We start from the raw sequence: 25,361 nt of genomic DNA on the forward strand, positions 1-25,361 counted from the left end.
TGTTTGGCAATATATTAAAATCAATTTCATGCTAAATTATTCACATGACATCTAATAATTATTCATGCTATACTGTATTTTAAAGATATTTCAGATATATAAAAGTGCAACGATACTTTATTATTTAAAGCAATAAACAAAAATACACAGTGCTTTTGGGGAAGTATTCTTAGTTGTGTGTCAAGAATTCGAAAGTAAATAAATGAATAATAGTTAAAAAAGTATTGTTTTAATAAATGTAATAATTTTAAAACAATTTTCCCAGTATTCAAATTATGGGCAAAAATTCATGGTTACTATGCAGCTGCAGTAGCCTCAAATGAAGAGCAGCAGTGAGTGCTTAGTGGAGTAAGCATGGATCTGAACATCAAGGGTCCTACATTTTATTTTTGACCCTACCAGTGAATTGCAGCGTAGCCTTGGATAAATCATTGTGCCTTTCTGAGACAGTCACCCCCCCTTCCCTTATAAAATGGGGATAATAATTTGTCAAGTACTTAAAGATTATGGATGAAAACTGGTATAAGTGTTAAAATTACTATAATTTTTAGGTGCTGGCAAAGACACAAACTATATGAGAAATATCGATCATCAATTTCCCGTAGCATTACAGGAAGAAAATTTCTCAAAACAGAAGGTTCATGGTCAGGTTAAAGTCAGAGATTAAAAAAAAAAAAAACCAGGTGTGTTAATAAAACAAGTATCTAATTTTTATACTTCTTAGTCACTTCTTGCATTTCTCTCAGCCTGGAATTGACTTGTTTCACTTTCTAGTTCTTGTGCATTAGCACTAAGCTACACTGTTTGCATTTAAACCAAGAACAAAGATTTTTCATAATAAATAAATAAATGAAATAATTTTTTAAAAGTTCCATTTAATGCTAGGTTTTGTAAAAAGCTTTTTGTTTCCCTTTTTTAAAAAAGCTTATGTTTTTGGAATTAAAGTATCAGGGTACAATATCCTTTTACCTAATACAATCTCTCTTTAAATGTGTTCTTATTTTGAAATAGCTTCCTGATAGTGCCAATTTAATTAACAATGGTTTTAATGGAAACACCTACTAAATACTTATTAGGCATAAATGCAAATAGAATTCATGATTCAAGTCTAAATGCATGTTACTGTGCAAAATTACTACAGAAGAAACAGGATTATATTGGCATTGTTTTTCAAACATAGAGCCCAGTCCTGAAAACTTTCACTCATCTGGGCCCTCTTTACTCTCTCACAAGTAGTCTTGATGTTTGCCGTGTTTGTTGTAACCGTGTTGGTCCCACGATATGAGAGACACAAGGAGGTTAAAAGCTATTCCCTCACCCATCTTGTTTCTTCTGTAGTCTTAATGACTTAGTGCAAGTAAGTGCTGCTTATGTGAGTAAGATTTTGCAGGATCAGCCTTAATCAGCAGGAAAAAAATAAACACAAATTTAAATATAGTAGTAAATTTCATACATAAAAAAGGGTGTAGGTGGGAATAATCTGCCTCCGCAGCCTCCTGTCATCTTGTGTCAGTTATCGGTAGGTATCTTTACCAGTGCTGAAAGATGAGCTTTGAGGAATTACATTGTGATTTCAGATAGATTTGGAAGGCTGACAGATTTGTGCTTCCACTGTTCAACAGAGTTGCCAGACTATAGAATCCATGGTTCAGGGAAATGTATATCCACTGTGATTGATAATACTGGAGATTATGAGCCCAGTACAGTCCTGACAATTCTATAGAAATGGAAGATGTGCAATTCCTCGCTGAGTAGATTATCCTTTTTTTTATGTTTGGAATTTGAATTTCCTCTGTCAAACATTGTCTCCACTGAGCATGCTTTAATATAATCATATCATTCAATAATGTTGAAAGTTGAAGATCTGCTGCATGCACAGAATTTGCGAAAGGAAAAAGAAATACAAAGCATTTGTTCATAATGGCCCAACTCTGGTTCTGCATGAGATAACTATGCAAAAGAATGTGGGCTAAGGTACAGTACAGGGCCTGACACTCATTCACAGTGAGACTTCTTTACGCTGTTCTGACAGTATAAAAGGACCTTTAAAATTGGTGTAAATGTAGGCCTTTGGATAAATTAAAATCAGGCTCCAATTCCAACATATCTTCCTAGTTTTAATCACTTGACTTGTCTAATTTAAGCCTATATATTCAGCATTGCCAATCCTTGCAATTTTATCCCCAGTCTTGTGATTTTCCCCCCCCCTGAAGGACCAGTTGCTTGAATTTAGAGATTATATGAGAATCTCAGCCTTCATTTACAATCAAATAAAATAAAAGAGAAGGTTTCTAGCCCTCATGGTTGCAGAGAAAATCTTGAGAACTTTAAGGTAACTGGATGGCAAATTGCAAGAAACCTAAATGTATGGCTTTAAAAAAACCTCATTAATTTTAAGCTAATGATTTTGAGGGGCTTGACTCACGGTTTTTAATGGTTGGGGTTGGCAATACTGTGCACAGTTATTTCCCCCCCCCTATATTTCTAGATCAAGCTGTCCTGAATTACAATAGTTTTCAGATGCTGAATTGCCATTGTTGTATGTTTCACCTTTCAGCCTTGCTGAGAAGAAACCCGTGCTTTCTGCTAGGCTGCGTTTGGTTGATAGCTTTTGAAAACAATCCATATTGCTGCTTTATTCACATAATGCTTTTCTAATGTAGCATCTATCATCTAAGAATTCTTTTGGCAGCTGTGGTTCTTGATTGTTCTTTACTACTTTTGTTCAGTGTATTGTTGTTTGTAGTTCTCTTCTAATGTCCATTTGTTTCTAGCATGGCCTATCATAGAAGCTGAATGATTGTTGAAATTACCAAGTGGGTATTCAATTTCTGTCTCTCATTTTCTGGCTGCTTCCTCTTCATCTATCAACTTTTCAGCCCAACATGCATTTTGCTTTATCTTCTGGTCCTTTTTAACAGAGGTTCTGCTTAGCTGTTTCTCTACTCTTGTGCCATATTTTCTTTAGAAGTGAGGGAATCATTACTTCATTGGATATGATTAAATAACTTGCTCTGAAAATTGATATATAGTTATGTCTTTATGTTAGTCTTGGAATTATTCTGATTCAGTCAACAATTTATGCCATAGTCTCTATAGCAAATAAAATTGTGTGTGTAGGCTTGGCAGGATTCAATTTAAATTGGTAAATGTCAGTAGGCATAGATTTCACCTGACACTGAAATTGTATTAGCAAGTGCAACCTCCCCTGTACCTTGCATGTGCAGGGATCTGGGGTTACCAGCTCTGTGGCCTTGTAGGGATTCCACCTGCAGCCCTGCTGTTACAGCCCCAATCACTATCTGAGATGTGGGGGCTATTTGTGGGCATGAGTCATTCAGCAGTGGGGTGGCCTCACCTGTGACCAGGGGCTCATCTTCCTCCTTGCAGTCATGGCTGGCAGTCTCTGCTCTGTCCTACAAGAATCATAACCTTCGCCACATCTTATGCTTGCAGACATCTGGTGTCACTTGCCCCCCAGTCTCACAGAGAGCCTCCTAAAGGTATGGTATGAAATGGCACTGGTATGAAAATTTATTGATAAAAATCAGAAAAAAGATTAAAAATAAAAATTGATATTAACCATTAATATACCCCTCAAAGCGCCCCCACCCCGTTTAGTTAGCACAAAACAGTCAAAAGAAACTAATGTAATTACAGTAGATTAATGCTTATGATGTTCAAAATATGAGCATTAAAAGGCTAAAATCAGATAAAGGGATTATACTGAAAATATTTGACTTTGGGTGAAGACCAAGTATAGAAACTTACAGCACAAAAGGCGAATATTTTGAAAAGTTAGGAACATATGGGGAAAAAAGTTATAATTTAAGCAATTTACAACCTTAACTAGTTGCAGATCCTGCTAAGCACCTGCTACAATAACTTAACTGAACATTTACTAATTGAATTCAAGGATTTTTTCTTCCTACATTGTCTTTGAGTTTTAAGGACATTTAGGCTCATCTTTCTTCTATGTAGGAGATTATGTTGGTTTAGAAAGACATTACTAGAAACCTGTTCTACATACATACTTTGAGGAAACCATTTCTGACTCACTTTATGCCTCTGTAGATGTTCATCTTGATAAGGACTGAAGATATGTAACTACCCTTCAGCTGGGACCATTTTATCATGCAACAAATGTACATATTTTTGATACTTTCATATTATGCATTTTTATATTTAAGTTCTTAAATCTGCAATTACTCTTTTAAAGTTAGATATTTCAAGGATTGGATTCAATTCAAGGACCAAAATGAATGTAATATGTAGACCAGGAGCGGGCAAACTTTTTGGCCTGAGGGCTGCATCGGGTTTCAGAAATTGTATGGAGGGCTGGTTAGGGGAGGGGGTTGTGGCCCAGCCCCCACCTCCTATCCGTCTGCCCCCAGGACTCCTGCCCCATCCAAACCCCCCCCCCCGTGCCCTGACGGCCCCCCCAGGACCTCTGCCCCATCCACACCCCCCTGCTCCCTGTCTGCTCACAGACCCCTGCCCCTAACTGCCCCCTGCTGCTCCATCCAATCCCTCCTCATTCCTGACTTCCTCCCCGGGACCCCTGCCCCATCCAACCACCCCTTCTCCCTGTCCCCTGACTGCCCCCTGCCACCCCATCCAACCCCCTCTCCTTCTTGACTGTCCCCCGGGACCCCTGCCCCCATTCAACCCCCTGTTCCCACCCCGACCTCTATCCACACCCCCACCCTCTGACCACCACCCCAAACTCCCCTGCCTTTTATCCAACTCCCCCGCTCCCTGCCCCCTCACCGCGCTGCCTGGAGCACCGGTGGCTGGTGGCGCTATAGCCATGCCACTCGAGCCAGGCCATGCTGCCGCCACCACCACACAGCACAGAGCACCGGGTCAGGCCGGGCTCTGCAGCTGTGGTGCCCCAGGAGCTCACAGCCCCGCTGCCCAGAGCATTGCGCCAGTGGCGAGGTGAGGCTGCGGGGGAAGGGGAACGGCGGGGGAGGGGTCGGGGGCTAGCGTCCTGGCCCAGGAGCTCAGGGGCCGGGCAGGAGGGTCCAGCGAGCCGTAGTTTGCCCACCTCTGATGTAGACTGTATATTTAACATGCCTTTTTTTAAAGCAGGCCACTAATGATAGGAGTCAAATAATTTCTGTAGCTGTTTTTTATTTTTAGCACCAACAACGTGCAAGAAAACAAGTATCACGACAGTTATTGCCCAGAGAGCTTATCGTCTGATTGCCATTGAAAAGGTGATGAGGAGGGGAAGAGATAATATTAAAATATAGGCTGAGTTTTGATAAATTAAGTGTTTTGCAGGGCTTTGAAGATGAAAACAAGAAGTTTGAACTCAGAACAGTAAGTGAGTGGAAGCCTTTGGAATTATTTTTAAAAAGAGGGTTGGCCTGGTCTGCCCAAAAGTCAAAGAAGATAATTTTGGCTGTTGTATTTTGGGACAGATTGTAGGGGAACAATATGATAACAGCAGGGAGCCCAAGAAGAGATGGTTAGAGTTGTCAAGGCAAGAGATTATAATGGAGTAACCAATGGAGATCCTAATCGAGCAAAGCGTTTTAGCACATTTAAGTTTAGGCATGTACTTAAGTTCCATCAACTTCCATGGGACTTAATCACGAACTTAAATGCTTTGCTGAATGAGAGCAAAACCTACTGGGGTCTCTTCTTTTTTCTCCAGTATCTTGCATTGTTTTACTTCATTTTTGGTGATCAGCAGTGATGTGTCAGTGTGGACAACTACTCTCCACAAATGTTATATAGTGGATTTGTTTTCCACTAACCTTTATGTTGTCAGGTAGGCCATTTTCCAGGCCGAACAAAAAGGGACAGTATATACACAAGAAAAACACTTGAAAATAAGACAGCTTGAAAGAAATGAACTCTGGCAGTTGCTTATAATGTCTTTAATAAAATATATAATTCATGTTACAGTGGTTTGTGAGTCCTAATCATCATGATTTATTTAACTTAATAACAGTGAACAACTTGTGATTCACCATTGTAAAACGAATGTCCTCCAGCAATAGCAGTATCACTGTAGACATTTGCGGAGTGGGAATTCTGCCAAAAAGAATTAGAGCTTTTACGTTATTCACTGGTTCATCTCATATATACATATGAGCATCTTTCCTCATTTCCTTTCTCCTGCTCCCAAGAGGCCAAATCCCCCAGAATCATTGAGACCATTCACCTTTTGACAAGTCTAGGAGCGTATTGTAAATGTGTCTCTTGCTGACATTCCGTGGATGGCCTCCCATTGATCTTTAACGGGAGTTTTGCACAGGAGAGCACCACAGGCTGCATCTATTTCAGTATACAATTGTAAGATTAATTGTTGTTGTGGATGGGGAAAAATGTAGTCCAGGTTTAAAATTGACACCTGTATTCTGACTGGACCACATAGTTTAACATTTGAAATTGTATGCTATTTTCTACTGCTTGGCAGTTTATATAGATTATCAGGAGCAAATTCTGTTTTCCCATCTGTGCAACCTTCTAGAAGTAAATGAGCCTCAAAGTGAATATTTTTATTGCCTTTAAATATCATTCATTTAAATAACTTCTGTAATCCGTTCTAACAGCACAGCAAACATCATTACACAATGTGTGACTGATGATATTAGACTACATTGAGGATATCCGAATACTTTTTTTTTCTAGCTTTGTTTCTTTCAGGCTGGATTCTGACTGCCCCCTGCTTAGATACACAGTAGCGGAGTTAGGGAGTGGGGCACATTTTAACCTTTAAAGAAGCTTCCCACTCCTTTGTGTGGCCCATGCAAGGATTGCAGGATTGCAGTCCCTTCACTTGGCAGAGTTTAAGGGGTTCTTTGTTTAAGGGATTCTTTGTTCTTAGGAGTGTTGGAAGCAGTTCGTTGTTTTTGACAGTTGATTCTTATCAGCCAAGAGTAGAAAAGTAATAACTAGAACTGGGAGTTTCAGTAGCTTAAAACATAAGAAGACAATTTCAGAAAGTATACAGCCTTTCTTAGAAACCTGCAGAGATACCTAGTGAGAAATGAACTGCAGTTGTGGGGATTTTAGGCACATACAGATACCATCCACAGGTGGTGTTGATGCACATGTGATAAATTGCAAATCCATTGGATAAATGCAATTTGTAAATGTCACTTTTGACTACCTCATCTGTGTTCTACCCCCTAATCCATCCTTGCTGAGTCTACTTCTAATATTCCATTGAGATTTTTTTCAAACGACTATTTAAAAAAAAAAAAAAAAGATCCTGAAGCAACATGACCTGCCACAGAGAGAGATCCTTCCTTCCCACAAATGTGGAATGTTCCCAACACTTGCCAATATTAAGTTCTATACCCATAACAGGCTTAAAGTCCATAGTTTATAACCCATCAGAAATAGAAATGGTAAATTTCTAATGCTATCGTATTAAAAGGGAATTCCTGAATAGAATATATTCAGTTCTAGCCCTCGTAGATCTGCAGCATCTTACTGTAGTGAAGGATATTTAGAAGTCTTTATTTTTTTTTCTTTAATTACTTTCTTCTTTTACCTCTGAGATCTGTACACTTGGGGAAGGGCTCTGGCTGGGGCTGTGGGTTCTGGTGTGAGGCTGGGTATGAGGGATTTGGGGTACAGGAGGGGGCTTTGGCAGGGGGTTAGGGTGCAGGGCTGTGAGGGCTCCAGCTGGAGGTGCAGTTTCTGGGGTGGGGCTGGGGATGAGGAGTTTGGGGTACAGGAGGGGGCTCTGGGCTGGGACTGAGGGGTTCGGAGGGCAAGAGGGGGATCAGGGCTGGGGCAGGGGTTTGGGACATGGGAGGGGGTCAGAGTCCAGGCAGCACTTACCTCAAGCAGCCCCCGGAAACAGCAGCATGTCCCCCCTCTGACTCCTAGGCAGAGTCGCGGCCAGGCGGCTTTGTGCACTGCCCCATCTGTGGGCGCCACCCCGCAGCTCCCATTGGCTGAGGTTCCCGGCCAATGGGAACTGTGGAGCTGGCACTTGGGGTGGAGGCAGCATGCAGAGCCCCCTGGCTGCCCCTATACCTAAGAGCCAGAGGGGGTCATGCTGCTGCTTCTGGGAGCCATGCAGAGCTACAGCAGGCAGGGAGCATGCCTTAGCACTGCTGCACTGACCAGACTTTTAGCTTCTTGGTCAGCACCACCAGTACCCTTTTCGACCAGGCATCTGGCACCCCTACTTCTCTGCAGCCTCTCCATCCCTTTTTCTTGGTCTTTTTTTCCGTCCCATGGTGAAGCAGACTTGACTGGATAGTCTAGAGCCACCACCAACTATAATTCCTACATACTGGGCAGTTTATATTCTCTCGTTCTGCCATGTGTCTTTCAGGTCATGTAGCAACCGTTTTCTAACGCTACCCCATTTCCCGCATATGTTAACTAAATAACATGATGTAACTTTTGTTACGCTGAGCCATTTAAATTCCTCAAAAAACGTTTCCCTTTCTTTCTCAACCCTTCACATAGCCATAAAAGATGTTCAGTTTTCTCTTATATCTTACAGCATGCACATAGTCCATCTTCGTGTTTATTCAAAAATATTTTTGTTTAAACCACAATGGCCCATTAGTACTATAAACAAAATCAATTCATTTTTCCTAACCAGGCCCTGAAATAAGTAGTTATCCTCAACTCCAGAGCAAAATTCAGAAAAAATCTTCTTCCTCTTTTTTTTTCATTGATCCAATTTTTTTTGCCATTTCTCCTTTAATTTTTTCTGTACTAGGGTTTTGAATTCCAATTTACTGCAGGGTATTATCAATCCTTTCATTCCTACAGTCATTTAGCTGCTTTGTCCACCATTTTGTTTCCTGCTATCCCAATATGTGCAGGGATGCAGGCTAATGCTACATGTATTCCCATCTGTATTGTTATTAGAAATATAATTTAGTTGAATAAATCACTTCTGCTTACAGAGACTCTCCTTTTTTATTGCCGTAAGGCCTGATATTGAGTCCAAAAAAATGACCGCCACTGCTGTTTAAGTTTAACACCAGCATTGTTACTATTAGTTCAGCTGTCATGATAGCTACAAAATTGGATGTTCTTTTAGATGTACTAATTCCTAATTTTCATACACAATATGCTGTCCCTACTCTTCATGGGTTTTTTCCCTTTTTTGGACCCACTTATATATAGTTGACAAAAACAACACCACTTTTGATCTATATACTGGTATACTTCATTTTTTATACCTATTTTCTCCTTTTTACTCACAAGTTTATAAAATAAATCTAAATCCACATTTAGATGTGAATTTCCATCCATAACTATTTTTCCCATGACTAACAGTTCTGACTTCATTCAGCTTTTCCTTGTCTTTCAACTTCATATTTTCACTCAAAAGGCAGCTGGAGCTCAAACATTGTGTGTTATAGGTTGCCTATTGAATTCCCAACAAACTTCATATATTTATCTGGTACTTCCATCTTTGCAATTCCCATTAACTTTGGCCCAGAAAGTTACACCACAAATGAAATTATTGGACCTAACTGGCATTTCACTAGCAACTCTGTGTAGCATATGTGGGTGTTGTAATAAATGCACCATATGCAACTCATATGTGCTTGTATTAAATCTAATTTTTAAAGTTCTGATTTTGTTGCTAACCCAAAAATCTTGGCAGCCACAGTTGATAACTGGTCTGATTAAGGCTCTGTATACCATCAGTAATGTTTTTTCTTACCTGCCTCCCAGTTAGTTCCAGTAATACTTTTAAATAGGTTGATCCTTCCTTTGCATTTATCTTTAACATAGTCTATATGCTCTTTCCAAAATAATTTAGTTTCGTATATATTGGTCCTAGGAATTAAAACCTTTTAACTATATCTATTTGTTCTCCATACAGATACAGTTTCCATTCCTTTGTAGCTATCCTTTTTATAAAGATCAGTCTTTTGGCTTCAGCTATGGAGAACTTGAAACCCCATATATTTCCCAAGTCTTTTCAGCCACCTCAGTGTTCCTGCTCCAAACCCATACAACACAATCCCTAACTGAGTTCTCCTCTCTATTTGTATAAACTTTTCCTAACCCTTTCACAGATTGGATCACTAATTATCATTAAGTTGTCATATTACCATCAGATAGAGGTTAGCTGCTTGGTCACGGGCAAGGGCGAGCCTGGTTTGCCTTAAAGAGCCAGCTAGCTTGTGACACTGAGAAAATTAAAAATAGAAAACATTTCATTAATACTAATCAAAGTCTGAGAAAAAAATCAATGAGAAGTCATTTAATTCCAAAATTAACTCAACCTTAATTCTACCCCTCTACATATGCCCTAAAACAGTGATATTCCGACTGAGGTTTGTCACATGCAAGTGGCTCCATTGGCTCTTTGCAGCATATGATATTAAAATACTGTGTGATTTAATTATTAACCAATCAGGATGCTTTTATTATGTTATTAACCAATTGCAGTTGATAAATAATAGTACTTGGTCAGTCATTCTGCTGTGAGAATAATACATATATATTAAATATTTCCCCTGTCATACTGTTGAAATATGAATATATAGTACTATAGTAAATGAAACAATAAATTCACACCTTAACACCACTCTTATTTTTGGGTAATGTTGACCGCTAATTTGACTTCTGAACCACTGAGGTTTGGGTTTGAGTATCACTGCCCTAACATATAGTCTCTGTGGTCAATTATCATCATAATTAATACTTGGGCAAAATCATCCTCTATTACACTCCAGATTTACATCAGTGCAGTTGAGGGCAGATTGCAGCACATGATGTTGAAGAACTGCAGTCAAGATTAATGGGCATATTCTCTTGATGGATCTGCCTACTATTTCAGGTGACTACATACAGACCATGAAAGCAGAGAGGAGAAATGTGAGTCAGATAACACAGATGTTTCAGGGATACACAGCAGAAGCAGAGTGAATATTTCAGTTATTCTCCTCCTCTCCCCAGTTTTAGTAAACAGAACCATATATTCTTCTACACATGTGACATTTGCCATGTCGATTAACAGAATGACGCAGAAAGCGTAGATGTTTACCCAGGCTGCAGTGATCAGCATTGTCATTGGCTTGAATTATCTGTAGAGGTGATTTAAAAAATAATGATCAGCATATTATTTACACCCAGGAGATTATTCTTTCTTCTATGTGTCCTCAAGTGTTATCCAGAAGACCTGCTTTTGCTGAGTCCTAAAAAGCTGATATTAAACATTTAATTAAACAATGCACTGGAACACAATAATATACAGTGCCACTATCTCTATCCTCTTGTTTTCTGTGTTTGCTGTTTTGTGTGTTTGGTGTGTAGTTTTGAATTTGCAATTTCCTCAAGCAGTACAAATGGAAAATGTATTTGTTTAAGGTGTTTTGCAAGAAAGAAAAGACTAAAAAAGCCTTGTCACCAAAACCAGATTGTATTTAATAGGATAAAAAGTAGCAATTTCCATAATTGTGCTATAGTCAGACATGAAATTATCAATTTTTAAAGAAACAAATTCCAGCTCTCTTTTGTGCATGGAATTTATAAGCCAGCTGTTAAGTTTTCTTTCTGAAATAATTCTTTTGAGTGTAAGCCACATAATACATTATTACATTGTATATTGTATTAAGGTAGCTTTTGGTATATTAAGTTTTGTTAGTGATTAATAATATGAGATATATTGTTATATCTAGAAATATTGTCTTTCTCCATTAATTAAAGTGTGTGAGTATACATTTGTAGAATATAAATATGTGATAGGTTTCAAACAAACTTTTACAAATCCGTGCTGTTTCATACAATTTGATCTGTCTTTGTTTCTATCTCTTCTAGTCTGCTCCCAGTTTTCAAGAGGCGTCTTTGCAATTTTTGGATTCTATGACAAGAAGTCAGTAAATACCATAACATCATTTTGTGGAACTCTTCATGTCTCCTTCATAACTCCTAGTTTTCCAACTGATGGAACACACCCATTTGTCATTCAGATGAGACCTGACCTCAAGGGAGCTCTTCTTAGCTTGATTGAATACTATCAGTGGAACAAGTTTGCATATCTATATGACAGTGACAGAGGTAAGATACAGTACAACTTATCAGTATAGTTTTTGCTAGATGTACCTAACTGAAATGCTAAAGCAGTATTACAAAGACAAGCAGAGCAAGGAGAAATGTTTTCCCTCTTATGCCACTTTAACAATATAAAACTCGGGTCTCAGGAAAAGAAGCTTATCTGACTGCTGTATATGGTCAAAGAATAAATGCGTTTAACTGAGAATGAAATAGTTGCAGTATATATCAGAATTATGGACATGTGCTAATAAGCATTGATGCAAGTATAATATTGTCTTTGGAAAATAGTTCCATTAGAAAATCTATTTTAAAATGTAAGTGTTTTAAAAAAATGCATCTTAACATTTCTCTATTTTTTAAGAATTTAGAACATTAAGGTTACAAATGCCATACCAATTAAAGTTAGAGAACCAAACCAAATTTCAGTCAGCTCATTTCTTCTACCACACAGCAACTTTAAATGCAACCCCCCAACACCCCCCAACATATAGTTCACTACTGCAGTCTCATAGTTCCAAACAATAATTGTCCAATTTATGAAGATCCAGGACTTCATCTCATCACAAATCCCACCCACTTAGAACACCACTCATAGGTCCAATTAGACTTGGTGGTAGTCAAGGGCATCAAGGGATGGTTCAGTCGCACAGAGTCACTTCCAAAGAAGGTGCAGAATCTGTAAGTGGAGAACCCAGAGTAAAACAGGACCTAAGGAAAAAGCTCTAGATCGCTAGACACAACCCTCTCCCCGCCCCCATTTGTTGAACTTGGCTTACAGTACCAAATCAAACTCCACTACCCATAGGCTCAGATGACCCACTCACTCCTGTCCTGCACAATTCCTATGTTCTTTCAAGATTATTTTTATTACAGTACTCATATTATTTTATACAATCAAAACAAACAATTTGCAAAGGTGGCAGGTGTGTTAGTTGTTTTGGGGGGTTTTATACCAAGTTGAAAAGGGGAACGGTTTTGACTATCTTTGTTGGAATTCCACTTTTTTATTTGTCTCCAAGTGCTCCTTATTTTTTCTTAATAATCTTTCTTCATCTTCTTTCTGTTTTCATTTTGTCCTCTGTCTTTGAAAGCGATTGTGTGGTGATTCTTCAGTATGTTCATTGACCAAAAACTTTCCTTAGGGTTGCCTTGTCATAAGTAAATGTGCAGAAAATGGTCAAGATGTAGTTAGATTTAAAAGATGGTTCAAATTTACCCTGGTATACTTTTTTTTTTTTTTTTTTAACAAGCAGTGAAGTGGGTTTTACGTACTCACCTTCAAATGTCACCACCTTCCACTGGTCTGGTTTGCATTGTGTTGTTCAAAAAAATCAAAAGGGGCTTCTTCAAGGCACGTTTATGTGGTGGTGTTTTTTTAAGCCCTGCAGTTAGATAAACTAAAGCTCTCATACGACCTCTAAAAATGACTTCATGTCATGCAGTATGATCCCTGAACTGGACTGCTCTCAGATTCTCTTCAAGTTCACATTTGAATTAAAAACATTCTTTGTCTTTGCAGAAAGGGCAAATAGCTTATTCAATGCTCCATCAATCAACTAGCATTGCAGTGTGTGCTAGTACACTGCATGTGATTACTATTTAGGAAAATTCTTCAAAGCACCCATTTCTATAGTACATCTTACTGTCAGCTGTACTGAAGGGAGTAAATAACTAAGTGAAATAATATATATTGCCACATTTTGGTTTTGCCATTTTTTGTTTGTGTTTTCACCTGAATGACCAGGCACCCAAGTAGGGAAGGTGATGGGTGCCATTTGTAAATCTCTAGGGGCATGAATCTGCAACACTTACTCATACTGCGTAGTGTATTACTCCTGGAGTTCTTTCATTGATTTTAGCGGGGCTACCTGCAGAGTCAAGTACTTCTCAATGTCCGTAAAGGTGGCAAAATTGGACCCTAAATTAGGAGAAGCCATTTTTCAGCTCAAAACACCATCACCTCAGTGACCACTGCCAAGGAGGTGTCTATAAAAAGTATATATGATTCAGCATGTTATTTTTTTCTTCTACTGTGGAAAGAGAGAGATTTATTCCCATAGGATAAAACATTAATAAAGTGGAATCAGGTAACTTTATAGCAATTTCAGTTTAATTACTTATTCTACAACATTGAGTTTATTATTACAGCTCCAGTACCTTTGTTAGGGACCGATCTTGTGAAGTGCTGAGCGCTCTCACATCCCATTCCATTCACCTTTCAGGATCAGACCATTATTTAGTACAGTACTTGCTCTCATATGGATTAATCACATTTTGTTTTTTAGTGTTTTCTACCTTCCATACCTCTTCTTCTTCTTCTTCTTCTTTTTTTTTTTTTTTGCATAGTTTGTAATACTGAGTGGTATGGGAGTTTGCCTTGGTTGTACGGAGAATGGAGACGGTGTTAGAGGATTCCATCTGCAGCCAAATTACTAATTCAAAAAAGAAAATGCTAATCTGACATTTTATGCGGTTGCCTCCATTTAGTCCTCCCATTCAAAAGATCACTGAACTTAACTGTCTGTGCTCATTATGAGCATTTGGGGAAAAACACTCCTGATTCTCAAGTTCTGAATTAGTACTTGAAGATTTAATATGCTAGAACTAGGCCTTATGCAGTCTCCCTATGCACTTGGGCCACCATAACAGTTACACAATGTCAACATAAACAGTAATATGGGACAATATGTCCTCTTAAGGCTGAAGGTCCAGAAATCCGGAGATTTAATGTAAATGAATCAATACCCTAATTTGAATTTTGATGAATATACAATAACAACCTGATTCATTTGTCCATTTGATTTCAGAAATCACAACCCTTTTTCTCCCCTCTCTCTTTCTCTCAAGGTCAATCATAAATACTCTATATGATTTTTCCTTAAAAGTAGAGGAGGCCATAGGAGTGACTTGTGTTATGAGAGAAGCCTAGATCTCTATGTAAATAGTTAATAGATAAGGTCCAAGTAGATGTAGTTCCTTGATTTTGCAGGACAAGTAAAATGTCTTGTTGTGTACTGCAAATGGCTTCATCTGTGCCGCTCTTTACATCCGTTTATAACAATCTGAAAGCCCCTTGGAGGCAACTATTGATAATGAGGGAGTTCAACTTTGTGACCATTGTTGCACCTAGCCATCTTTCATGTGTGAATCAAAGGCAGTGTAAAATGCACAAAAGTTGGATCAAACTTTAAAAAAAATATATATGTATAATCTATCCAGTGATACATAAAATTGTGCTACACAGTGTGTGTATGGGAGGGAAGTTAAATATCTCGTGGGGTTTCTGACCTCCTCAGTGAAAGGATTGGCATGTAAACCCAAGTGTCCTGGCCAAATGCCAGACAGGAAAATTCTGCCCTCCCCCACTGTCTTAAAATTCCCTCTGTTGTTTCAGTTGTGGTTGCCTTTCCCATAACATTGTGTGATCCTTTTGGACCATGAGTCCTGCTCTGGGGTAAATGAGCCACTTTCCTTTCCCTGTTGACCAACTCCCACTTGGAAATGTTGCACTCCTGGAACTGCTGCTTTAATTTGCTGAGGTGCAGTGACCCATTCCCACCGCTGGGGTCTGCTGTCCCTGCTACCCCTAAATGTTTAGGGACCTTGTTGTAGCTGCTCTCTTCGACCCCCTGCCCCCTTTTCTCTGTGCTTCTTTAAGGATGCAGTCTGTTGCATGAAGCCCTTTAATGAGCCTGCCCATAAAAAAACAAGAGGTACAAGCTGCCACTTGGGATCCATGGAGAAGGCACTAAAAAGGAGTCTCCTCCCAAGAAAGATTCTATTTATTAAGGGAGATTTAACAAGTCTACAGCTAAGTTTAAAGCATAGAAACCTTTGTGAGCAAAGATTCATGGGATTATATTGTAAATAACAATAAATATTCAACCCATGCCAACTCATAGAAAGTGTATAGTTTAAAGACGTGTAGGAGGACTGCAAGCTGCAAAATGTGAGGTAGGACAACGATTATGGTTTTGTTGGCCTGCCCTGATCTGTTTTAGAGTCTGTTGATTTGATTTTTAGATAAAATATCTATATCTTTTTTAAAAAAACGACATCCATCAAAAAATAAAAATTTCCCCCCCACAATGTAAAGATCCACAGTTGTTTTCAGGAAACATTGAAAATAAAGGTTTAAGCCTGAAATAATGGTGACCAATCTTATAGATCATTAACATTTTCAAAGTGTCAAAATTAATTGTTAAAAGCCTATTGGTCTTAGTGTAATGAGCCATTTGCAAATTACAATTCAAATGTAATTCTCGTTGTGATCCTTGTCCAACTATGTGTGTTACTGCTGTTATTGTTAATGAGAGTAATGTGTAAAACTTTCTTTATATATTGTGGCCGAAATTTGTCTCAAAGAAAATGCATGGCTCAGTTTATTTACACAAGTCAGAAATGACTACTCAGGTTTTACGGTAGATAAACTATATATAGACATCGATGTGGTTGTGAAAAATCTACTGACTTGGGATAAATACTATATGCCGTCCTAGAAACACTCCTTTTGGGATTCTCTGGGTAAAATTTATAGCTGATAATTCTCACTCACTGCTGGCAGCTGGAGAAATAGTGTTTATTTCAGGGTAGACTTTCATTACTGGCACTGAATTACATCTTTCTTTATTTTGTTCTCCTTTACTTCATGTAAGGGAAATGTAGACCAGTAAAATTTCTACTGAACTTACAGTATATTGTTAGCTGTTGAAATTGTACTGAGAATCCATCTCTCTGTCAAGATTCCGTGTCCTTCCAAAATAAAATAAAATAACATCTGTAAAAATTGACATCTTAGACATCTGTAAAAATTGCTTGTGGGGTGTTAGTACTGAGTCTGTTTAGGTTAGAAAGAAAAGCATTTCATCAGATCTTCTGTAACTGGGGCTATTACTTTAGTCAACAGAAATAAGGGCTCACGAAGAACCACTGAAGTAATTGGGAGTTTTGCCGTGACCTCAGTGGCACTGGGATCAGGATCAGGCTTTAAATGCATTGCCACTAAAGCATGGGGAGGTAAACAGTTCAATAGCATGTAGTAATAAACAAGAGATTCCGTTGCTGTAATTGGATAATTTTTCTCCTAAAAGGCCTCTTTTGAAAAGTAGAGTATCTCCCAAATGCATTGCAAGTTTTTATTGTAGGGTGATACAATTTCTTCCTGAAGCAAGCTGAAGCAAAAACAAAATGTAGTTGTTTATAGGGTCCAATCCTGTATTCCTTGCAATGACCTACATGGAAGTTGTGTGTGCACAGGGCATGCAGGATCAGAGCCAGGTGCGTCACCTTTTCAGGAGAGTTCTGTCACAGCTATCTTTTCTGTTTGGCAACCACACAAGTTACTGAGTAGTCTTTAAAATAAATTAGCTACAATTTACACGTTATGGGCCTGTGTTATTCTTGCAGCTTGATCTGTTGTCTTACCCCCACACCCCTTACCAGGCTTATCAACACTGCAAGCAGTCCTGGATTCTGCTGCTGAAAAGAAATGGCAAGTGACTGCTATCAATGTAGGAAATATTAACAATGACCGAAAAGATGAAACTTACCGTTCACTATTTCAAGATCTGGAGGTGAAAAAGGAAAGACGAGTGATTCTGGACTGCGAGCGGGATAAAGTGAACGACATTGTCGATCAGGTTTGCTACCCTCAATGTTTCAATGACAGCAGAAATGGAAGTCTTCTGGGTTGTATAAGCATACGTAATGAGTGCTCCTGTAGTGCTGCTTTATCAGCAGTTTTTATTTGTGTATGATTATATTATGATGATCAGTTACTTTACCCTTTGAATACGTTTTTATACCATGTTCATCACTGTTGTATCTGAGTGCCTTTCAGTAGTGTATTAAGCAATATGACTACATATCTGTCACATCTTTGTTCTCTCATCTCATTCTCATCCATGAGAAGTGGAGTGTTTTGTTTTGGTAGTGTTTTTTTTTTTTTTAAATATATATACCTATTGCCATGTGTTTATGTTAGAGAAGGCAAGGTCTTGCCCTCAGAGTGGTGAGATTGGTGATGTTCCTTAGTTTATGGGAAAGTTTGTTCCACAGTCTCGGACCACACACACACACACACGCTTTACTCTTATTGTTGAGAGTTCCATTGTGCCAGAGGAGTAATAATAAATGTGTTTCTATGATGCTGATGTAGCAAAAAGAAACTTCGGATAAGGAAGTAAGTCCGTTGCTTTATGTGGGTGTTTTATTATTTTTTCTATATCCAATACAGAAATTAATACTCATTAATAAATAGATTTGCAATTACCAATTATAAAGTCCCAAACCAATAATTGATAATCATTTAATATGGAGTAACTAATCTACTCAATCTAACTGCAATGTCTCTTGGAGGAGCAACTACATGCATATATGCATAGTTGTTACACCTCAGTAATAAAAATATTTAATAACCAAATAGGCTTTAAATAATCTAATACATGTAACTAATAATGAATTTAATTAAGTTCATACATCATATGTCATCAGTGGGCTCAACTCAAGAGTTTCTGGATGAAATTCTGTGGCCTGTGACATGCAAGAGGTCAGATTAAATGCTCAAATTGTCCCTTCTGGCCTTTACATTTAAAATACTTAGTGTTAGATATTGCATTTACTTATAGCCATGTACTCCACTGAAGCCAATGTCTGGAACTTGGCCAACTAATTCTTGTCTTAATGTAAATTACAGGATGCCCATTCCTGCCTCTTTAAATTAGTCAGAAACTAAATGAGAGAATCAACTAGAGTCCCTCCTTCTTCCAGTCTTTCTTTTTTTTTTTTTAGGGCAGTGTAAAAGCAGGTGGCTCTATTGGTCCCTTGCATCACCTGCTAGGCTGGGAAATGCAAATGTCTTTGAACTACGTGACTCCCTCAATACTCTAGATTGATTGTAAATTATTTTAGATCAGCACTTGCATTAGGACCTCAGGACTGGGAGGTGTACTGAATAGTGCAGACCCAGAGTGCCTTCCTCTCAGTACAATTATTGGACTGGGTGGAGTCTTTGATGCCACTGTCACCTCCCAGAAAAGAGACTGTCCCAAGTGTCCATGTAATGCCTAATCCCAATGCATCTGGAATGTCCTCCCTAAACTCAAAGCTGGTTAGCATTTTGAATGGACTTCCAAACCCTGGAAAAGCAATATTGGCAGTTCATGTGATTTTGTTGTGAATCTCATGATATTTGGTGTGTTGTGTTTTTTTTCTTAAAGCCACAGTCCTTACTATCAACTGATTGTGAGAATTTTTGCTTTAAAAAAAATAAATTATTACCCCTCGTGTTTGAGGAGAAAATCTTGAAAATGTTACCCCTTAAAACTCAAAACCTCAGAGCAAATAAAAGTGATTTTTAAAATCTCATGATTTTTAAGTCAATCTCATGATTTTTTTGGGGCCTGACTCAGGATTTTTGAATGAATATTAGAAAAGTTACCAACTCCTGTCCACCATAATCCCAGCACTATGCTCAGGGCAGACATTCGGATAAGTTTAACAGACTCCTGATGTAGGCGATGTGGAGCCTAGCAGCTTATGGAGAATTGCCAGCATTTTCAAATGATTTTCAAGGGACAATTCTCTAAATTGGCAGGGAGTCTGGAATTTATTAGACTCCCAGTCACTGAAGGGTTTAGTGTACATTCTGGTGAATTTTAGCATATATATATATATAAATTACTAGTTAAGTATTCTTATCCCAATTTTAGAAAGACAGAAAGAATGATAAAATATTAAGTGATTTGACTAGTGCAAGAGCAGGAGTTGACAGTTCTTGCTATCAGTCCCATGCTTGATCCACTAGACTAGGCTACTTCTCACATTATTAATCTGTACCCTATGTTACCAAAGGTCACACTGACTACAGAGCTGTGGAGATGGCTGAACTAGCAGCAGACAATCAGCAGTGAGGGAGTTTAAGGCAGCCTTAATATAATTAGGGCTGCTTCTCCCCATACAACTTCAGACTGGTCTGTGCTCCCACCAAAAATCTATGACTGTCTCTGCTAATTTTGGCAGGTTTGCAGTTGCATTTTAAAAATGTTTTTTTTCTCTCCTGTTACTATGTGAAAGACCCACACAACAGGGCAAACTGATTGACAAACAATTGTATAGGGGAATCAGTGAAACTAAGTATACACAAGGTACTGTCAAATGCACAGGGCAAACAAACCAGAAAAGAGATTTTTATTTTCTAATCTTTTTCAGAGGTATTTACAAAGTAGGTAGAAAAATATTCAGACAGTGTTTTGATTTTTAAGTTGGCAGTGTCACTTTCAGACCCTAATTCTACAAACACTCCTGCCAACTGTAGTGCTTATTTCTGTCATACCAATTTAAATACCAAGTATAGATCTTGATTCAGGAAAGTACCTAAGCATGTACATAATTTGAAGCCCATGAATAGTCCTATTGAAGTCAGTAGTGCAGAGTGATGATGAGACTGCTCACTTAACAAGCCCTACGCTCAGGAAGTGTTTGAAGAATCAAGCTATTAAGTAATACATATGGTATGACAGCTACAGTACAGAAGAGATCATATAAAAAGCTATAAATGCCACAGATATATCAATAATTGCAACTTTTCTGACCAAATTTCATCATGTATTCATTCATCCCTAGCTTCACTGAAAAATAATTAATATCTTTAAAATTGTCTCAAAATCAAGCAAACAAAACTATTATCCATCTAAATCCATTCTGTGTTCTATATTTTTGATATTTTGTTGCCATTTTGGAGTAGACATGACTGCTTTGGGGAGGGGCAGTTTTTTTTTGCTTAAGTAGTATTTTGGGGTCCATAATAACTTTCATGTATAATTTTGAGTGTGATCATTTTCCAAATTTTAGTTTGTTATCCAATACTTCACAGAAACCCCCATAACAGGAAAAACTAATTACAAGCTGACTGGTACATTAATTTTCACCTCCTAAGAACACTCTGTGAGCAAATATAAATAGTGATAATGAGCCCTAAATCTTTTATAATAATATACCTGCTAAGATGTAAAAGAAATAAATCTTACATGAATTGAATGAAGCTAAAGTTTCTGTCAAACAAAAGCCTGACTTTATAGAAAAAAGGTGCAGCTTTGATGGGTGCCAGTGTCGATCGACTACCTAGATCTTGGAGGCAGGCATGACCACTTGTGCCTCCCTTCCCATTTCCCGAGAGCCGATAGGTAGGGAGTGGGCAGCATGGCAGGGATGGGCAAAGCCTTGGCTCCATTTCCCCTTGCCTCCACCATTTAGTGTCCAGGACAGCTGAGCCAGCACAGAGGGTGTCATAATTCGCTGCAGGTACTGCCAGCAGTAAATTACTGCTCTTCCAGAGTAAGGGGGAAGCAGGGAGGGAATTGTGCTACAGAAGGTGTTTCTGAGGCACAGTGCCTGCTGGGACTATAGTTGGAGTATGCCTAAAGGTACAATCTAGTCCTTGGAATTCAATACGCATCTTTCAGTGTCTTGGGGACAAATCTTCAGCTGGTGTAGATCAGCATAACTCTGTTGACTTCAAGGGATATGTGCTGATTTGCCCCAGCTGAGGATCTGGCCCATGGTGTTCTGGGTAAAATAAAAGCACATATTTTGAACAAGCACAATATAAATAAATAAAGATTAGTGAATAGAACTAATCTTGGGGTATTGGTTAGTTTTTTAGGGTAAACCCATGTAGTAACTGTTCATTTTCAATGAAAATAAGTTTTATGTTCTTTTACAGGTTATTACGATTGGTAAACATGTGAAAGGATACCATTACATCATTGCAAATCTGGTAAGTGATTTCATTATTACCATGTGCCTGCATTATGCTTTTTAGTGTTTATAGTAACATAGCAGGACAGTAATATGTTTTATGAGCTTGTAGTGGATATTTTTTTGGTGGGGGGGGATATTAAATTTGTTCCTCCTTGCTAAACTTTTGCTATTTTATTTCTTACAAAAATGTCTTTGGGACTGGTGCATTCAGGTATTGAATGCTTCCTATCATGTTCCCCTCAATGTGAGTTGAGGGTGCTCATCACCTCCAGAAAGATGTTCAGCATTTTGCAGGATAAATCTTTTAAACTATACACATGAGAGCAGTCCGAGCATATGTGGGAATTAGAATACTCATTGCCCTCCATGTAGACCACATCATTTAATTAGGGAAAAAACATTACCATTACAAATTATTTGTGCCATTGATTGTGGAACCAGTTTTTTGTGTCCTTCTTCTTTTTTCAAAATTCCTAGGCTTTACATTTAGTCCATGTAATTAGTCCATGCGTGCAGTTCTCACTGAAGTTAATGGAATGTAATAGGAGAGCCATAGCAAATCTTTCTTACCTTGGATATTATATGTGTTGTTAAAACGAAAAGACAAAAAGTAAAGTAATATGCCACCATCCAACTAAACTATTCCAAATGCACCTCAATACTGATATCTGATATTTATTCCAGTCACAATGTTGACTGGGCTTGCTTTTGGCTATTAGTGTGGTCAGGAGTGGGCTGAGAATAAGTATATATAATAAATATTAAGTTGAACTTGAGCTCACCCAATTAATGTTGGGTGAACTTTATCTTATATGAGTTGGTAGCCGTGTTAGTCTGTATCCATAAAAACAACAAGGAGTCTGGTGGCACCTTAAAGACTAACAGATTTATTTGGGCATAAGCTTTCGTGGGTAAAAAAAACAGTTGCATCTGAAGAAGTGGTTTTTTACTCACAAAAGTTTATGCCCAAATAAATCTGTTAGTCTTTAAGGTGCCACAGGACTCCTTGTTGTTTTTATATCTTATATGCCATCTCTTTTGAAAACTCTTGGTCTAGATTTTGCAAAGATCAGTAAAACTGTGTCACTAAACTATTGCAAAAAGCCAATAAATAACCTTATATTCCAAGATCATGCTACATTATTTCGTTTTAAGGGCTTCTAGTGTCAGGGCCCAATTTTGCAGTTCATATTCACATTGGTAAGCACTTGATCAGGCAAATAATCCCACTAACTTCAGTGACAATACTCGTGTTGGCGATCAGCAGCGTGAGTACGGGCTGAACAACCAAGACCTAAATCGAGACAGAAAATGGATCCACAAGGCCAAATTGTGACATTATCCACTGGCTTAAGAAGTGGCAGTGTAGAGCTGCACCATGCTATGAGCAGTGAGTGGCCCCCCAAATGGCACATTGTTTAAGGACAAGGGCAGTGCCCAGACTACACCATCTTTAGGCTGGTGTAGACTTCTTCTGTTTGTGTGATTAGCTTGATCGGTGGGCTGATGTAGAAGGGAGGCCTCCCTACTCTTCTCGGCTCTGGGGCTCACTGAGGAAGCCATCTGAGTGAGAGGGGCTGCACCCTGACAGGCCACAGAAAGAGGAAAAATTGAGTACAGTCCTCTCTCCCTACAGCACACTTTCATAGGGGTCAATCACAGTCTGACCCTCTAGTTAATAGCCTATCTAAGAGAGATTTAGCAAACTCTTTACATTGTTTCAAGGTTAATGATCTGAACTGCTGTTTTCCTTTTCTGAAGATGAAGAGCCATTGAACTCAATGGAGCTATGATGATTTACACCATCAGAGAAATTAGCCCAAAGGCCAGATTCTGAAGGCTTGATTCTCAGTTACTCAGTTCCTGTGCTTGGGGCAGGGACAGAGCATGGAGGCAAAGTAGCTATAAACCGCTTTGTTTTCTGTATTGTGGCGCTTTGTAGGTGGTTGACTTGGCTTAGGGCTGCTCTAACTTACATTCTGTTTCCCCTGGCCCTCTAAGGGCTCGGGGAAAACAGAACAGCTCCAGACATGCCACTGCCTGCTCCCAGTCTACCCTCTATCAGACATCAAGAAGCCTCCCCAACTCGCATGTGCAGGATATATTCTGTAGGGGCCATTTCTACCGACTTTGAGGCCCCTTTCTGCTGCCAGTGTGATATAAAGGGGTGTTGGCTTAACTCAGAATCAGATTCTGAATGTCTGTTTAAAAGCAGAATAGTGGAAACATATATGGAATTAATCTTTCTTGAGAATAAAAGACCCAACCCCCATGTACTGCAGGTTTATCAAACAACATAGAAATATGTCATGCCTATGAAATTTGAAGAACTACAAAACTTTGCTTAATTTCAAATCAATTTTTAGTTTCGAAGGACAGCAAATATTTTTGATTAAAAAATGTGACTGGTCCATTTCAATACACTGATTGATATTTCAGACATTTGCTCTCACTTTGCAGCAGAGAACCTGTGGGATTGTAATTTACTGAACCAAACTGTCTCAGAAACATTCTGGAGGTTCCTTTTTAATAATACATTTGCATACTACAAAATTGTACAGTAAGAATTCAAATGCAAATATTACAGATCTTTATATAATGTTCTACACAAATATAAGGTAAGTACATCTTATCAGCCATGAGTGGACCCATAGGTAATTTGAAATGGTCATTTCATGAAAGACAATCATCTTTGACTTGGAAGGATTCCCGATGATATATAGTTAATACAGTGAATTATGTATTGCATGTTGATATCAAAACTACCTGCGGTTAAGATCAGATTCAGAAAGACTGCATGATTCCTATGTAAATGCTCATATTAGCAAGCAATGTGGCATCCACTGTGAGCGCAGCAGCTAACGTGCATTACTGTAGCAATTGTGACAGCTTTTGGTCATGGCTGTTTCTTTGTGTATTCATTGTGAAAACATTTTGGGTACACTTCAAGTTAAGTGTCTCAGATTAAGGTTTCCATTGACATTAATTAGCATAATTATCCGTGTTGGTTTAGCGGTAACAGATTATTAAAACAGAACATCTTTATTTTAGTTGTACAGCTGAAAGATAAAGATACACCCATCGTGGATCAGCAGTTCATTAGCTGGGACCAAATCCTTCAGTCCTGATGTAGAGCCCAATTGACCTCAGTGGGAGTGGGAGCGTGTGTCTACATGGTGTTGCGAATCATTCTTTTGTAGTATGATTTCTGAAGCGTATTGGGTGCATTAATTGGTCCATGATAGGCCCTACTGGTGTACACTAAAAATTCCCTAGTGCACTTTACCGCAGTGCTGTTTGAAATGGGACTACATTAACATGCACTACAGGACTTTTAGTACATGCCAGCTAGGTTCACGAGCCAGTACACTTTAGAATTTCCTCCAGACTAATGCTCCACGTAGACTTGCTCTAAAGGGCTCTTTATCTCCCTCTCCTTCCCACAGTCTTCATCCTCTGAGAGCACTATTTAGGTGAAGAGCCAAGTAAGGGTGAAGGGATGGGAATGAGGGTGGATATTACTGACCACTCCTGGAGGATAAGGAACTGATATTACTGACTTGGTTAGAGACACACTCGGGTGACCTTTGAAT

At 38.6% G+C, this 25,361-nt stretch overlaps 1 protein-coding gene across 8 annotated transcripts in view; it reads left to right on the top strand.

Moving 5' to 3' along the window:
- GRIA2 (glutamate ionotropic receptor AMPA type subunit 2) overlaps positions 1-25,361 on the top strand; it is a 115,705-nt gene that overhangs the window by 33,828 nt on the left and 56,516 nt on the right. For all 8 annotated transcript variants that reach the window (XM_073341454.2, XM_073341445.2, XM_073341448.2 and 5 more), the window contains exons 3-5: positions 11,773-12,012; positions 17,452-17,648; positions 21,731-21,784. In XM_073341454.2, coding sequence (XP_073197555.1) covers positions 11,773-12,012; positions 17,452-17,648; positions 21,731-21,784 — 491 coding nt within the window. The remainder of the gene's footprint in view (positions 1-11,772; positions 12,013-17,451; positions 17,649-21,730; positions 21,785-25,361) is intronic.

The sequence above is a fragment of the Lepidochelys kempii genome, chromosome 4, assembly GCF_965140285.1.
Source record: "Lepidochelys kempii isolate rLepKem1 chromosome 4, rLepKem1.hap1, whole genome shotgun sequence".
NCBI classification, from domain to species: Eukaryota; Metazoa; Chordata; order Testudines; family Cheloniidae; genus Lepidochelys; species Lepidochelys kempii.